The 16,046-nt window shown below is 35.4% G+C and overlaps 1 protein-coding gene and 1 long non-coding RNA gene across 2 annotated transcripts in view; one reads left to right on the forward strand and one right to left on the reverse strand.

The window, feature by feature from the left end:
• Positions 1–9,559: 9,559 nt before the first annotated feature.
• LOC113475801 lies at positions 9,560–10,647 on the reverse strand. The gene is made up of 2 exons (XR_003397581.1): positions 10,337–10,647; positions 9,560–9,839 (listed from the first exon to the last, which is right to left on the reverse strand). It is a non-coding gene; the product is annotated as an uncharacterized LOC113475801 (long non-coding RNA).
• A 3,720-nt stretch (positions 10,648–14,367) lies between these two features.
• Positions 14,368–16,046, forward strand: part of LOC100176624 — a gene marked incomplete in the record, with an annotated part of 32,954 nt that continues 31,275 nt past the window's right edge. The window contains 1 exon segment of the mRNA XM_026837424.1: positions 14,368–14,550. Within this exon segment, the coding sequence (XP_026693225.1) occupies positions 14,449–14,550 (102 nt within the window).

The following is a 16,046-nucleotide window of genomic DNA, read 5'->3' on the forward strand; positions in this document are numbered from 1 at the left end:
TTGTTTAAATTATTTCGAAATAGTTACAAACATGTATAATTTTAATGAAAACATGTAAGTTTCGTCGCTCTTTTTCGTTATTAATGACGTGTAAAGTGTGGTGAGGATGGTCATCGATCATATACTACAGTTGTGGAAGACGGGACACTTAGCTACATGTTGCCCAATATTTCCAAATTCAAAAATTATCTCAAAAATGATCTCTTATCTGAATTTTGAATATAATTTCCATAAACCCAGGCGCCATTGCAGAGTGGTTAGCGCGCCTGCCTGTAAATCATACGTAATGGGTTCATACCTCCTCGCTGCTAACATTGTGAGCGTATGTGTCCTTGGACAGGACTCTTAACGGCAACTGCTCCAACCCAGTGGTCCCTAATGTGTTGTTCAATTTTAACCATACATAGATAAAATAGAAAAAATGAAAGAGAAATAATCACCCACAAAGTAACATACATGGTAACTCGGGTTCAAGTCTCGTCGCTGCTACTATTGTTGCCATATGTGTCCTTGAGCAAGACGCTTAACGGCAACTGCTCCAACCCAGTGGTCCCTAATGTGTTGTCCAATTTTAACCATACATAGATAAAATAGAAAAAATGAAAGAGAAATAATCACCCACAAAGTAACATACATGGCAACTCGGGTTCAAGTCTCGTCGCTGCTACTATTGTTGGCATATGTGTCCTTGAGCAAGACGCTTAACGGCAACTGCTCCAACCCAGTGGCCACAAATGGGAGCTGACTATTTTCTCCCAGTTCCATGTTGGGAAAGCAAATTAAATATATATTTCAACTTATTTTATATTAATAGGAGATGTGGGAAGTTTTTTTTTTAATCAGTTAAGTCTTATAAGGACGTATATTACCTGTGACCAATATATTGCCAGGATCGTGGCTCAAATCCGGTATCTTTTGGTTTATGAGTGAGTGGTTGATTACCGAGCCACAAAAGACTAAACAGTACCCAAGGAGTCCAACAAAGTTCACTTTCAGACGACCGTGTATTAATACAAATAATGAGCCCAATAAGGAGACGTTTTCTTTAAGCACAAATAATGAACTTCCAGATAAGGAGACGTGTGCAGGTGTTGGAAGTGTGATAAATAAATACTGTTCTCATTGAAACAATCAATAACAAGTCCCTATGGCGAGTAAAGCTTCATTACAGGTGTAGATCGATGCTGAGACTTGGGAATAACTATGCGATACTACTGTTTGTGACATGGGTTTACAATGACTATCCAAGTATGCTTTTACGTTTCAGTTGGTGGCTAATTAAAGCTTGTTTCATGTTGACAGTTAGTCAATAATAAGGATTATTAACGAGTCGCGGTTTTAACTTTGGTCGAAACCTTTTTTTATTAGCGATAGAATAGGAATCGGTCAATGCGTCTTATTTTTTAAATTCAGTTAGTCAGATTTGTTGAATAGTTGCTTTTCATTAACATTTTAATAAAAAATAGCATTTAAACGCTTTTATGTATAGTAGTGTGGGGAAAGATGGGACATCTTTAGCACACAATATCCATATATCCTGATTGTGTTTTAAACAATTAACAACGGTCTATGGGAGTCGTGAGAATATAGATTTATAAATGTTGGATTGTTCATTGTTTTCTGCTAAATGGGACGAGAAAAGAGAGTTAAAAGGTGTTCCATCTTTCCCCACCCTACTATATCTTAGTTTGAATCTACTATTTTTTATAAAATCTTGTTCGTATAAACTGATTCATATTGGATTAGGGTATAAAGATTGCGCATATTTTATTCGGTGTTATTGACCCATAATTGATAGCAAATAAATAATATTTACAAAATTATATAACCGTAATCCTAACGAATTCAAAAGAGCGTTGGTAATTGTTTAAAATACGACCAAGAAACATCGGATTATTGAGTGCTAATGAGTGGATATCCATATTTTCTTCCGAAATTTGATGTGGCATTTTCAGCTTCCAGATCAGAATTTTAAATACCAAACATGACTGGGAGACATTCGGGACATGTTTTCAGTTCCTTGTATAATAAGAGAGCGGATCGTCGGAAGTTTGTGGGACGAAGAATATCATCTTCATTTCCTCGAGATCAAGAGAAGCAAAGCGGAAATCGAGAATCTGTTGCGTTACGGCGACGCGAGGTAAGTGATCCAATCTAAATTCCACAGAAGACGTACGAAAATTTGGCAATGTAATAACCAACGTTTCTTTAGTTAAGTAAAACCTCGAACATTTTGTCCATTTCTTATTACTGATACATATAAGATATTGATTATAATAACAAGTGAACAAGTAACAGGCGCAACTTCGCTTGTTTACATAAATTATCACCGAACTGCGACAAATTGCAAAAAGGAATGCGTATACAGAAGTGTGAGTAGATACCATATAAGAGGTGCATATGAGTAAAAAGGCACGTAAAAAGTTAACACACTTAAGAATTTGTTGTTTTATAGTTTAAAATTCAAAATATAAGCTAGTTTTGCGGTGATAGCGGGAATTTGGACTAGACCCTACTAAAGAAATAAGAATGCTTTTTTTAATTCGGATATCAGATGTTATTTTAGAAAACCGACGGGGCAAGTAGTTGAAATAGTTCTTGTGTATTGTGATAAATACATAATTTTTATTATGATAAAACTTAAATAGGATAATATAATATTGTACGGTTAGAGAATAATATTTTAGACGTCATCTGTTTTGCCCCATTTCTATATAGTAGAGTGGGGAAGATGGGACACTTAACCACATATTCCCGAAATTAACCGACTGTGCTAGTTTCTTTGACATATGTAAACTTTATATATATAAAATTCTAAAACGATATTTTTTTGTTCTTTTTATCCCAAATTAAAGTCATATTGATCCCTGCCTATTTTCCGCATGTATATAGAGTAGGATGGGGAAGATGAGACACCTTTTTATTCTATTTTTTTGTCCCCTATGGGTAAACAAACACAATCAGAATACTTGAATATATTTTTGTAAAGGTGTCCCATCTTCCTCCACAGTACTATATCTTAGTTTTTTACAACATTAAAATTAGTTTTATGAGACAAAATCGAACTGTACGGAATATTCGAGTTTTTGTTATGAATCTAAGAAACTATATTAATCGTCGAAACTCAGTAATCGGTTTTTGGCCGTTTTATAATGCCGTAATAATACTGTCGAATAATTATGTTACTTTATTTTTGTTTTATCATTAAATAGGGGTCCGAAACAAAAAAAATAAAAAGACGTCTCGTCTGACAAAGTGTCCCATCTTCCCCCACCCTACTATGCTATATACCTTTCGCACAAGTCACTTTTCCGTAACTCCTCTATGGTGCCTGTGCTGTCACTACGAATATAAGTTTCATATATTAGCTTGAAATATATCAGCATATTATATTAGAATTACCGATGAGATGCAAATATTAGATTCCAAAATCTCTATTATTCTGCTAATTGCATTTATAGTTCTCATTTCCATTTCTAGATCGTTGTAACAAAACGAACTAGTTTTATCCGACTGAATCGAATGCAATTAGCATAATCATATTTTATTTTGAAATTAAATACATGTATAAAGTTTATGGGACACAGAAACTGATGGCGCTTATATTCAAAAAAGCTTTTGAATTTCTGTGCCGTTTGCGGCGTATTTGAAGTATATCATGGCCTACTAAAGATATCTTTATTGGGCTATGAGTATATTTATAAAAAAGTGTGCGAAATATTTCAGTCTAGTTTATCAAACTACGTTTGTGGATTGGTGATTCAAACTCGCAAATTACAACGAATTGTTTTGATATTGAAAATTTCCATCTTACTCTTATGCGTTTTAAAGTCATTGATAAAATGTCGTGTCCGTTTAACACTATATTTTAACAACAGTAATCGCCTTTGTTGGACCTGAAGAATACTGTCGAATAATACTGCAACACATTTTTCGTTTAATATTACACGGGTACCCATAAAGAAAATTGTTAAACCATGTGCCATTTGGCCTTGTGTTCCACCTTGCCCCACCATACTATATACGTATATATTTAAACGTAAAAGTGCAACATCTATTACATAAAAAAACAAACGTTTTTATATTTAAACAAACCAATATGAAGCGTATGTTTTATCCGTGAAGTTATATATAGTAGGGTGGGGGAAGATGGGACACATTTTTATTTTATTTTCTTGTCTCATTTGGTGGTAAACAAAGAATATTCAAAGAATTATAAAACCTTGTTCTATCGACTACCATAAACCGTGGTTAATTTTGTAAAACACGATCGGGGTATTTGTACACTATGTGCTAAAGGTGTACCATCTTTCCCTATATAGGCTATAGCACTATATATGTATCGCGCAACGCGTATGTTTATCTCGTTTATATATATGTATCGCGCAAATAAACCTGTAAAACACTTTGCTACAATGAGTTACCTAACGCCGTTGCATTAACAGAGGTCGATGTCCCTTGCACCTACGACAGGATCCCAAACCAAAGTACCTTTAAATACACGACTTCAAAGATGTTCCACTGCTGTGGTATTTACACGCAAAGCAGTACAAACAAAATCAGACGAACCAATCAACAGGTGATACATATACATTAATATTTTAAACAACTTGACATATACGTTCAAAATGAATATAGACTCTATTTGAATCATTCAATAAAAAAATATACCTAATAATTTGGAATTCAATGCAATGCTATCGTATTTGTCGCAAGGTTCTGTTACACAACCATAAATATTTAGTATAGACCAATACACTTATTTGTAAAACAGGTATACAACAGTCTATTCGAAATATATTTTTTTTACGTGCTTATCGATTTTTCAGTTCTCCGAATTGGAGGTTTGACGAACCAGACGCAAAACAATATTTTTCAAAAGGTATGCATGAATATACATTTAACAGGTAATTGGTAATCAAATCGTATGAAGTTATAAACTATACTGTCGTGCATTCAGATAAGCATTGCTGCGTATTTTAAGCTTGAAATTTCGCAGTGAAAGGACCGAGCAGAATTTAAGTGAGCGAAAATCGTTTAAGACCCTTTTGGGATTCAATACTTATAGAATTTGCAGCTCGGGTGCCTTAAAAGTTGCGTCAAATATTTAAGATCAATTTTAATTGATTAAGTGGCCCGCCATCGGCTTTCAGTTATTACCGTCGTCGGAGTTGATACAACGTTATGCCGAAATAGGCGAAGAGAATAAGCAGAGACCACAGCACACGGCGTACCCTATGCATAAATTATGGCACACATTTCCACGCGAGAGTGTGCACTGGGAGCGAAGCCGAGCAAAATATTAGTTCTTAGTAATGTGAGAAAACATAGCATCATGTAGTCAAGCAGAAAGATGTTATAGCTCCTGCTTAAATGCGCAGTTCTTGGCTAATTTATAAATCTTGTGTATATAAGGCAGGAAAAAAAACAATAAATAAAATGCCACAGTTTTTCTGTGAGTATTTCTGTCTATAAAAGCTTTTTCTGTTAATAGTTATGTGCAAGTTAAACATTTCCTGTTTGTAATGTTTTTTCTTAAGGTTCCGACAACTTATATTTTTATAGGCGTTATATTTTGAATCAAGTTTCTTGTATTTTATAAATAATTTTATAACAAGCATTTATTGACTGCGCATAAAGAAAAAAAATATCTGGATGATAATCATATATGGCTATTAAGTTTTCCATATATAGTAGAGTGGGGGAAGATGGGACACCTTTACATTCTATTTTCTCGTACATTTTGGTAGTAAACAAAAAACTTTCAAAGAATTAGAAAACCATATCTTTACGACTCCTAAGGACTGTTGTTAATTGTTTAAACATGATCAGGGTATTTTGCTGCTATGTGTCAGGTGTCCCATCTTCCCCCTCCCTACTATATTTGGGGATTGGAGTTTGGACGTTAATTAAAACATTATACGAAGACATTGGAAATAATCATTCGAAATCGAACACAAGTCATCGGAAATCTATTATTATTTGTAGCGCACTTCGACAAATTGTCGAATAGCGAAGAAAGAGGTGCATTAAAATCAGAAACAAGACAAGGCGAAACGGATTAGCAAAAAGAAACTCTAATTAGTGACGCGCTGCAGATAATTAAACCACAGCTGGGTACGGAATCTTTTTCGGTACCGAGGTCACGAATCTAATAACAAACCGCAAAAAAAACAGTGAAAACTTTTCGCAAGGTGCTCTTACAAACAGCTAGTACTGCGGAAAAAGAAGGTTTTATATATTTAGNTTGCGGTATAAGACGGGGAGCATAAATTGCCCAATATTTAAAAATTAAAATTATATAACGGTTTTGGGAGGATACCATGAATTTGTACTATAACATACCTTTATTAATTGGCAGCACTTCGAACAAATATAACAAAACACAGAAAGAGTTATTTGGCGATTCACTATAACAGGAGGGGTAAGAAAAAACAGTTTAAAAAACTTGTTAAATTTAATTACACGTAAATAACACGAAATAATGCCATACTCTTTGTAAATTAGATTTAAACATTCTCCGTCCCGCACTACTGCTATAGGTTTTAACAATAGTTTGTTAGATCTTTAATTGCCACACATTATATCTTACAAATGCATTTAAAATTATAATATTGGAAAACTTATAATAACTTGTAATAAAGTCTTATTTTGGCAGAAGTTGGGTATTGTTACGCCATATTTTACGCAAGCCACCTTTCATAAATTATCTCCAAGTGAATGTAACTGAATTTAAAATATATTATCGTGTTATTATATCAGTATATTATATTTGAATTACCCATGAGGAATATAAATTATTAAATTACAAACATAGTATCACAAAGATTAAATTCGTTAATTAAAAAACAAGAATTCTTTAGAAAACATCAAATATAAGTATTACTATTCGTAAAAACGTATCATTCAATACTATACAAAGTGGGGCAATGCGGGACACACAACAAAACTTTAAATTATATTATTCTGCAACTTTGTAGTTAACCAAACAAAATCAATAGGTTATGCTAGTTTCTTTGCCACGTAACTTTATATATAAATTGTTGTATGTTTCTACATTTCAAAATATTTTACATATAGTAGGGTGGGGGAAGATGGAACACTTTTTCAATCTATTTTTTTACAATTTGGTAGTAAACAAACATTTAACGATTTTTTATAAAATTTTATCCTCACGGCTCCCATAGACCGTTGTTAATTGTTTAAAACACGATCAGGATATTTAGTTATTATGTGTCAAAGGTGTCCCATCTTCCCCCACCCTATTATATTTATATGCTTTGCTGGCTGCAAAACTTGGCAGTTACATTCTACGTTAGCGAGAATTTAAAATAATCCTCTTACTATTATAATTTTTAGTTATAAAAAAATTGTCGTATTTGTTTAATACCGAATTTTAATAACTAGCAGCTATTATCATCTTTGCCGCACACTTTGTTGGACCGTGAGAATATTGTCGAATAATATTATTGTAATATTTGTTTTCGTATATCATTAAACAGGTACCCGTAAAGGGATATTTACAAAAAGTATCCCTTATTACCCAGTGTCCGAATTTACTCGATCCCAATATTATTACTTTTATTCCTCTTTCACATTCTATTATGTTGTAAAGGTGATTATTTAGTAAACTGCTCTGTATCTGGATTTTCATATTTTGTATTTATTTACATTAAGATCGAATATATAAGAAGGACATTTACAAAGAGAAAATGCTGCCATCGTCCCCGGAAGATACGTTAACATCCAGTGAGTTAATTTTATTTTTATTTTTGTATATCACTAATTTTGTAATTTATTCCAAGAAAAACAAAGAAAATATTTTTCCCGTGCGCTTTGTCGCCGCCTGTTGGGTAGTTTTATTTACAACACATCAGTAAGAGGGGGCTATGTTCCTTTTTGAGTAACCGCTCAAAGCTTGTTACATCAAGGTTTCGTAAAACACAAGGCACATTTTGTAACAAAGTAAATTGCCCGTTGTGAAACGTCAATCCACGATTTTATACTGTAGTCACTTCATTCATAAATGTGTTTGTGAAAATTGCTACCAAATGACAAAATAGTTTCGAATGCTTTCAATGCTCTTGCAATCTGAGTTTTGTATGTCATTGTGTTCTTTACGTCAGAAGATTTAACATATTTTAGTTAATACATCCTATTATCTGTGCTAAACTAAATGCAGTGATAAAATTATGTTAAAACCCTAAACGAAAGTATCACTGTAGTAAACAGATCAATGCAGTTATTGAAAAACATAAATGCAAACTACTATATAGTAGGATGGGAGAAAATGAGACACCTTTATCACATAATATTTAAATATCCTGATCAGGTTTTTTTTTAACAATTAGGAACGATCTATGGAAGTCTTGAGGATACGATTTAACAACTGGTTGACTGTTCTTTGTTTACTTCCAAATGTGACGAGTAAATAGAATAAAAAGATGTCACATCTTTTCCCATCCTACTATATATCGCTAATGTGTTCTTGGCATCAAGCCTGGAACAGTTTGGTCGATACATTAACCAGACGTTGTAATTCGGGGGTGAAAACGTCGCTTCTATTGTTAGGGGATTTTATTTTCAAATATCAACAAAGCTAGGCTGCAATTTTCTTAAAGAATCTATTATTTGATGCTATAATTATACCATCTCATTCTGTTACAGTATCAGGCACGACAAGCGGTCAAACAATTCGAGATCAAGTGACTACTTCACGGTCGACCGAATCTGGATCTTCTTCTATTGAAGGAAGAGGTGGGAAACGACGAAGGAAGAAGAAACGAAAAGGGGTGAGTAGATTATATATTTGTTTGGATGTATATGTTACGACAGAAAAAAATGTTTTAAAACAGGGCTAAAAGTTTAATACAGATAGGTATACATAACTATATGTCAGATGTGGCAGTCAAATATTATTCATCAGTCAAGTATACGTGTGTAAAATGTATGGTTAACTGTAAACTAGAGGAACAGCTCGGTGCTTTGGGATATAAAAAGCTTTTGAACTTGTTTGAGTTTCTGTTTTACGCGTACAATTTTGACCAAACCTAATCTGTTACATTAGAAGTTTCCCCGTGGGATCAACATATAGGGCATAGGCAGTCTGATCAGCCTTCCACATAATTAACAAACACGACCGACAAAAGAGTTTGTCCCTGATTATAATTATGTATCGCCGTGTAACGTTTTCTTCTTCTATCGATCTCTAACTAGTTCGTTTAGTGAAGTATACTGATTGTGTTTAACAGGTTAACTTATCGAAATGTGTGAACATTTTCAGTTATGGTCGTTGCTCATCGCGTGTATTGTAGTAAAACTTGTGCTTTATTTAGATAGATGAGTTCAATTGCAAGGTAGAAATCAATCAACCATTTAAACTATTCAATTATTGCATTCTCGCATATTTTTGTTTTACAGTGTAATTACCGTATTTTTGTTTTCTGTTAAGTTCGAACATATTATTTACGGCTGACGCATTATTTAAACTGACCAGAAATATTTCACACGCATTTCGAGTTATGGTACAAAATATTAGCAAAGAATATTTCAGATATGCTTGATGCGCGTGTCTACCCGCTTGTTTTGGCCTGTTGCTGTTTCCCTATACTACTTTATTGATTCAAGGATGAATGTGTACAGAGTGCATAAGTTCAATTTTGCTCTGGGGTTTCCAGGTTCAAGTAATTTCCACGAGGCCTGACAATTGCATTCAATTTACGCGCTTCTGTAGTCCCAGGGCACTAATAAAAACGTACACCGCAGCCTTTGTACCATGCTGCTGTCCTTCGCCCTGTTGTTTCCCACAAGGTTTGTGCTTTTTATACAAGACCAATCACCTGCATGCATGACTCTTGTTTTACGCGTAGATAAGCACAGTGATAAGGAGGTATAGTCGACTATATGGCCGTATTTTATTGCATAGAAATCGCGTGAGCTTAATTGCGAGATAGCTTAAATATTTTATGCGCAATGTTAATATATGTCGCCCTTAAATTAAATACTAAATGCATATAACTTAATCATACACGTGGTTAGAGAGAATTCAGGTATTTATTACAGTAAGGCACAGCAGTTAGTATTTATAAGGTTAAAACGCAGGTCAGTAATTCTTACAGTTAACTGTCATCCCGTTACTAGGATTAACCCTAATCTGTTTAAATTTCTAGTTAAAATAGCTTTTTTGAAAGACAGAATAATTTTAAGACTATAGCATCAGTGCGAGAACCAATTTAATTGAAAACTTACTCGTACACTTGTAGTGTTTTTTTTTGTATTAATAGAAAGGAGTTGAAGTTAATTATAACTCATATAGCTGGTAAATGAAGATACTTACCATGTTTGTCTCCAGCTACGCGCATGCTGTTGCTGCATTTGTAATGAATCGATTCCCCAGTGTTCGATAAAAACGATCGATTCGAACGCAACTACAACAAATGCGAAATCTATCACAGACCAAATGCGTAGGAAAGCAATAGGCTCAAAGCTTTTATCAAGCGAATAATGCACCCGGCATAATTGTTTAATTCATAATTGTCAATTCTTCTTTTTGTTAGTAAAAAGAACGTATGACACGCCCAAAGCTACGAATGAAATGTAAATTTGCTGGATTTGTGTTTGGAAGAATCCGTTGGGCTTAACTTCGTGCAGATTATGCTGCTGTATGGACGCTATAACAACTTAAACATCTTCATAGGGGAGCAATTTATATAGTATAGGGGGAAATGGGACACCTTTACCACAGAATATCCAAACATCCTAATTTTGTTTTAAGCAATCAACAACGGTCTATGGGAGTCGTGAGGATACGGTCTTGTAATTCTTTCATTTTTTTTGTTTACTACCAAATGTGACAAGAAAATAGATTAACAAGGTGTACCGTCTTCCCCCAGCCTACTACACTCATTTGAATTGGTTAATTTGGTTTGATTACATTATCTCGCTAAATAGAGCGGGCAATGTGGGAAACGTTTTTATTTTCTTTTATATTCCTATTTGCTGGTAAACAAACTAAATTTAAAGAATCATACATCTGTGTTTTCTACTTTAATCAAACGAGCTTTGTTAACTCTTTAAAACACAATTGGGAAGTATAGGATATATTTGTTATAACAGTAACCCATCTTACCCCATAGTACTACACATAGTAGGGTGGGTGAAATGGGTCATCTTTTTATATTACTTTCCTGTCGCATTTGGTAGTAAACAAAAGAACATTGATAGATTTATAAAACCGTATCCTCACAACTCCCATAGGCCGTTGTTAATTGTTTAAACTAAAACACGTTCCGCATATTTGAATATTACATTATTTTATAGTCTTGTGTAACCACGAATGAATCTTACATATCAACAAACAATTTTAAAATAAATTTTCTTGTTGACAGCAAGTACGTTAGTCTTTTGCAAGGTGTTTTTTTTATTTGCTGGTGATCGGGTGACATGTGTGATAAGATTAAATTTCAGGTTCTACCCCTTAACTGAGTTTAATCTGAATCGATATGCCAGTAGCAAAGGGAGCCGGTTACGTGTTGTCAAGTCTTAATCAAAAGAAAAGAAACCGGGAAAAGCAAAATGGTATGCGCGGGAGCGTTACCGAAGGACAAAGTGGTTTGGTGGATAATGGCAGCGAGATGGCAGCAAAGATCGCTCAACAACTTTCTCTTGCGCGCAAACAGAGACGATTAGAGCGAAAGCGAAAAAGAGGTTGCCGTCATTGCAACGGAAATCACAATCCGATATTAAATCCAGTTCCTTGCGAATTAAACATGAAAGTAGAATGTGTTGGCTGCAAAAAGATTCTTGTTTTTAAAGAAAGTCCTGAAGACGACGTGTCAAGAATCATTAACAGATCCTGCTGTGCTAACTACAGGGGGAAACTTGCCAAGGTTTGTAAGTAAAAATAATTCGTTTCGTAGCAAAAGGAATACATTTTTTTAATTAGATGACACGCATTTAACCTGAGCAGTGTTAACTGCGTGACAGTTGTCTTTCTAACAGTATTATTACTAACTGTAATAATTCGTTGGGAAAAAAGTTCGCAAAGTAAGCACGGTCGTGCTTTTACGCTTCCCTGTGTATTGTGAGTCGATGATCCGTTTCTATCTTATAATCGAAGCTTTGTGATTCTTTCACCGGCAACGCCCGTCGTAGTTCACCAAGGTGCGCTTCTCGTTGAACGATTTACTTGCTATCCTTTTTCTGATGTCTCGGTTCGTCACCATGTGGTACAATGAAAAGAAAGGTGTCGATTGAGAACAAAATTCGTCGCTCGCTATTTTAGTTTCCTAGGTGTTCGCATTAGGTGGTACTTTAACGCTCATGATATAAAAAGTATAAAACTTTAGAATTATTTATTGCTTGGTTTGGTATATAGGGCCAACGTAATAAACCCGTGTCAGTGAAAACATCGCGTTATTAATGAACTGGTAATAATCGTGGAATCTCCACGTGTAATGTTTATGAACAGCAGTGCATTCAGCAGTGCCACTTACCCTGGTTACCGGGCGAGCATTCCTGTAGCATTGAAGATATTAATAATCGTAATTGCGACCCAACGTCGATCGAGGCCATCTGCTTGATTAGATTCTGTTTTCGATCGTGGAGAGTGCTCGCCAGCGTTAGGTACAGTGATGTACAGTACTCAGTTTTATAACAAACCCGCGGGAACTCTATCTGCTTGACAGGCTCGAGCTAGAGTTTCAATGGTACTTAACTCTGTATAGCGGTGTACAGTCCTACTGAATCTGCTTCTGCTGTAAAGTAAAAGAATGAAGTTGGACGAAACTGATGATGTAAAAGCTGTTGCCGGGAATGAGGTAAGATATTATAAAGTTGTCGACGCTTCTTGCGTTTCTGAGGTTGGATCAGGGTATCTTATGTTTAGAAGAAACAAAACTACGTAAACGTATGTGACTGTTAATTTGATATTGAACATACCGATTATGGCTTATAGACAGTAAAAACACATCTGTACTGCACGCCAGTGACTGCAACGACAATACTTTGGAATTGAGACAGATCTATATTTCTGTGTAACGTTTTACTTTTTACAAAACATAAGAGTAAATAGCGCTTTCAGTGAGATTGCGAACAAATCATGTGACCATGGAACCTCATCACACCAAAGCAACAAAGCGATCGTTGCACTCTGGGGACCAACCGATGAATCATGGTTCTTGATTTAACACTGTGGGGTCATTAAAACCTACACGAAGACACAGCCAGATGTATTCTGATACGTGCCTTCTGTTGCACCGGTCATTTCATGAACAGAAGGAGAACGTGAAATTGTAGCTGACCCTTCTTCTTTACTTTGTCTCGGTTGCCCGCGGCGTTGCGAGACAAGCGTTCCAGTTATAGTAAACAATCCGTAGATTAGACTGAGAGTCTAAGTAACTCTAAGATTTACGTAGTTCAGGATTAGTGCGATCGAGGGCGGCGCCCAGAGTGGCTTTATTACAACGTCCTTCGTTCGCCACGCTTAGTGAGTTTGTATAATGAGAAACGAGCGCTCGAGTCGAACTCTAGAAGTACAATTACTGTACGACTGTGTCTTGACTGGGTATTCAGTACAATGTAAACAGAACATGTGAATTATGTGGTTTAAACAAATAGGTACAGCATATCAATTATTGTTGGTACATCTAGTACTACATATTATATTGAAGTGTCTCTTTGTTATTAACGATGTGATGTTGTTTAAGGCTGTGCCCACAATAGTGTTTTGTTCGTTCCCGCTTCGCCATCTTTGTCTAATGGTAGAACCGTTCCAATGTTCTTTGGTGTATTTTGCATAAGAGCGACAGATGAGAAACTCCATTATAATTTTAATTTGTGAAGCTGTTGTGTTTAAAAGAAGTAAAGCATACAACCCAGTGATAAGTGAGTCGCACAAGTGTGCGTTCGGTCAAACCCGGCTTTGCTGCCGTCAGTTGGCCGCGACAGCGTATATTGCTGGGAGTGCCAGCCAAAACAAATGTTCCACAGTCAGCACTCGCTTGCTGTTGAAAGGGCACTCTAGTTAATCTTCAACTTATACGAACAGTTTGAACAAGCACGGTACGGTAAAGATAGGCGTATGTGTAGATTCGCTAGTTGAAATACTGGTTGAACATCTATTTATGTACGCATCGAAGCATGGTACTTTTCATTGTACAGTAAAATATAAAACCATTGTTGTGTGGCATACTTAGAGTTAACTTTGGTAACAGCAGCTTGAATACGGGAAAAGTTAGATTGAAGGTCATGTAGTTATATAGATACGAAATATAGTTTGTTCGGCGCAGCCAGTGTGTTATTTGTTTGCCGGTATATCTCAGTTTAAGGGAATTCTAGATCATTTTATTACGGTTTGAATCACAGTCATTGAAGTATTTATTTGTACATTTATACTTAGCTCGATAGACACGTTATTAGAAAGGTTGGGCTTTAAGTAGGCCTGTAACGATGGATACAACTGCTAAGAACAACAGCATTAAAACACGCCGGGCTCCGAAGTATCACAGCACTATAAAAAAGAGCAATGACCCAGCGGCTAGTATGAAAGAGGTAAGAATATGAATTGTTTAAAAAACCTATGTTACAGTCGATGACCAATCCTGCAAATGTTTGGTTACATGCGTTTTGTTGAATTTTCGCGTAAATGAGAGCTACTTTTGCATGTTTTAAAAGTTACATCCGTTGCCAATGTGGAGAGTTTTTTGTTTGTGTATTTGTAGCCAGTAGTTCACTAGCGATGAATTCGAATGTGAACATTATCCCCTGAGCCGGCATTGTCAGCCATACACAGTCTACTCTAACTCATCTCAATATTTGCCTTCTCAGACACTGACGTAATAGCCAGTAAAAGCTGAGATTAATAACCCGAGTCGTCTATATAGGCGCCTAGTATCAGTAATTGGCTTTATACTGTGCTCTTACTGTACCATTGTCGAATGTTATTGTATCCGTTTGTGATAAATGCAATGCATTAAGTTTGCGACGGTTTGTGTATAAAATTTAAAAAAAACGAATGTCGTCTAATTCTAAACAGGTGTACACATATTTTCACCGTAAACTGTGTATTTGAAAACTTTACTGAGAATGGCACATCATTGAACCATATCGCCCACGTAACTCCTGGCAAGCTTGTAACTATTGGAACCTATAATCGTGAACTGTTTTGTCCACGCGTTACTTCACACATCGGTTGCTCTGTGTAGTATTATCTATGGTAGTTTAATATTTTGAGAGTTTCGATTTAATGTACTTTTCTGTGTCTTGTTCAAGCAAATTTAAAACCGTATTATATTCCACGTTGTACACTTGACTGATAATGCTTATTTGAACTCGTCTACCCTTTAGAGTTTCCCTGAGGCTAAACATTGTTGATATGCGTGACCTGCAGTTATTTCGGTTATTGCTTTCCAAAAATGAGATAGTGTCGAAATGTTAAGTAAATTTTGCAGTGTTTTTACAGCTGAGTCCAAAAACTGCATTGTGGTGCTGCCCCTTGGGATTTAGTATGCTATAATAAATTATAAACTTTATTTACGAATGTTTTGTTGAGCTGTGTTTCAAGTAAAACATGAAAGGTTGATCGAAAAATAACGAACTCAGTTAGTGCGTTTTAAACTATCTGCTAGCTTTACGTTCCATCAATACTCTGCTCACACGTCACACGCCTCTTTTGTGTGAACCCTATAGTAAACTCAACGCGAGCTACATTGTTCAGTGCACTCTTTGCAAAACAGTTCAATTTTCCCTCTTATCTGTGGTCTGCTCTGTTGCTGGAAGTCCAATCAAACGAAAGAATGACATTCTTTGCATTCTTGAAACGCCACCTAATCGTTGTATTTCTTTCCCACCGGTTTAAAAATAATTAATTCCACCGCCATTTTAGTTTAATAAGATTAAAAGAACAATATTAATCTATTGTATACCTAAAATATGATAACGTTTTTGATATGGACGCCAGTGGCAATAAACGTTTTAATTTAACAGGCATGTACAATGTAGTATACCTTATAATCCATTACAATTCTCACAAAACTGTCCTTGTCTCC

The sequence above is a fragment of the Ciona intestinalis genome, chromosome 1 (assembly GCF_000224145.3).
Source record: "Ciona intestinalis chromosome 1, KH, whole genome shotgun sequence".
Lineage (NCBI taxonomy): Eukaryota > Metazoa > Chordata > Ascidiacea > Phlebobranchia > Cionidae > Ciona > Ciona intestinalis.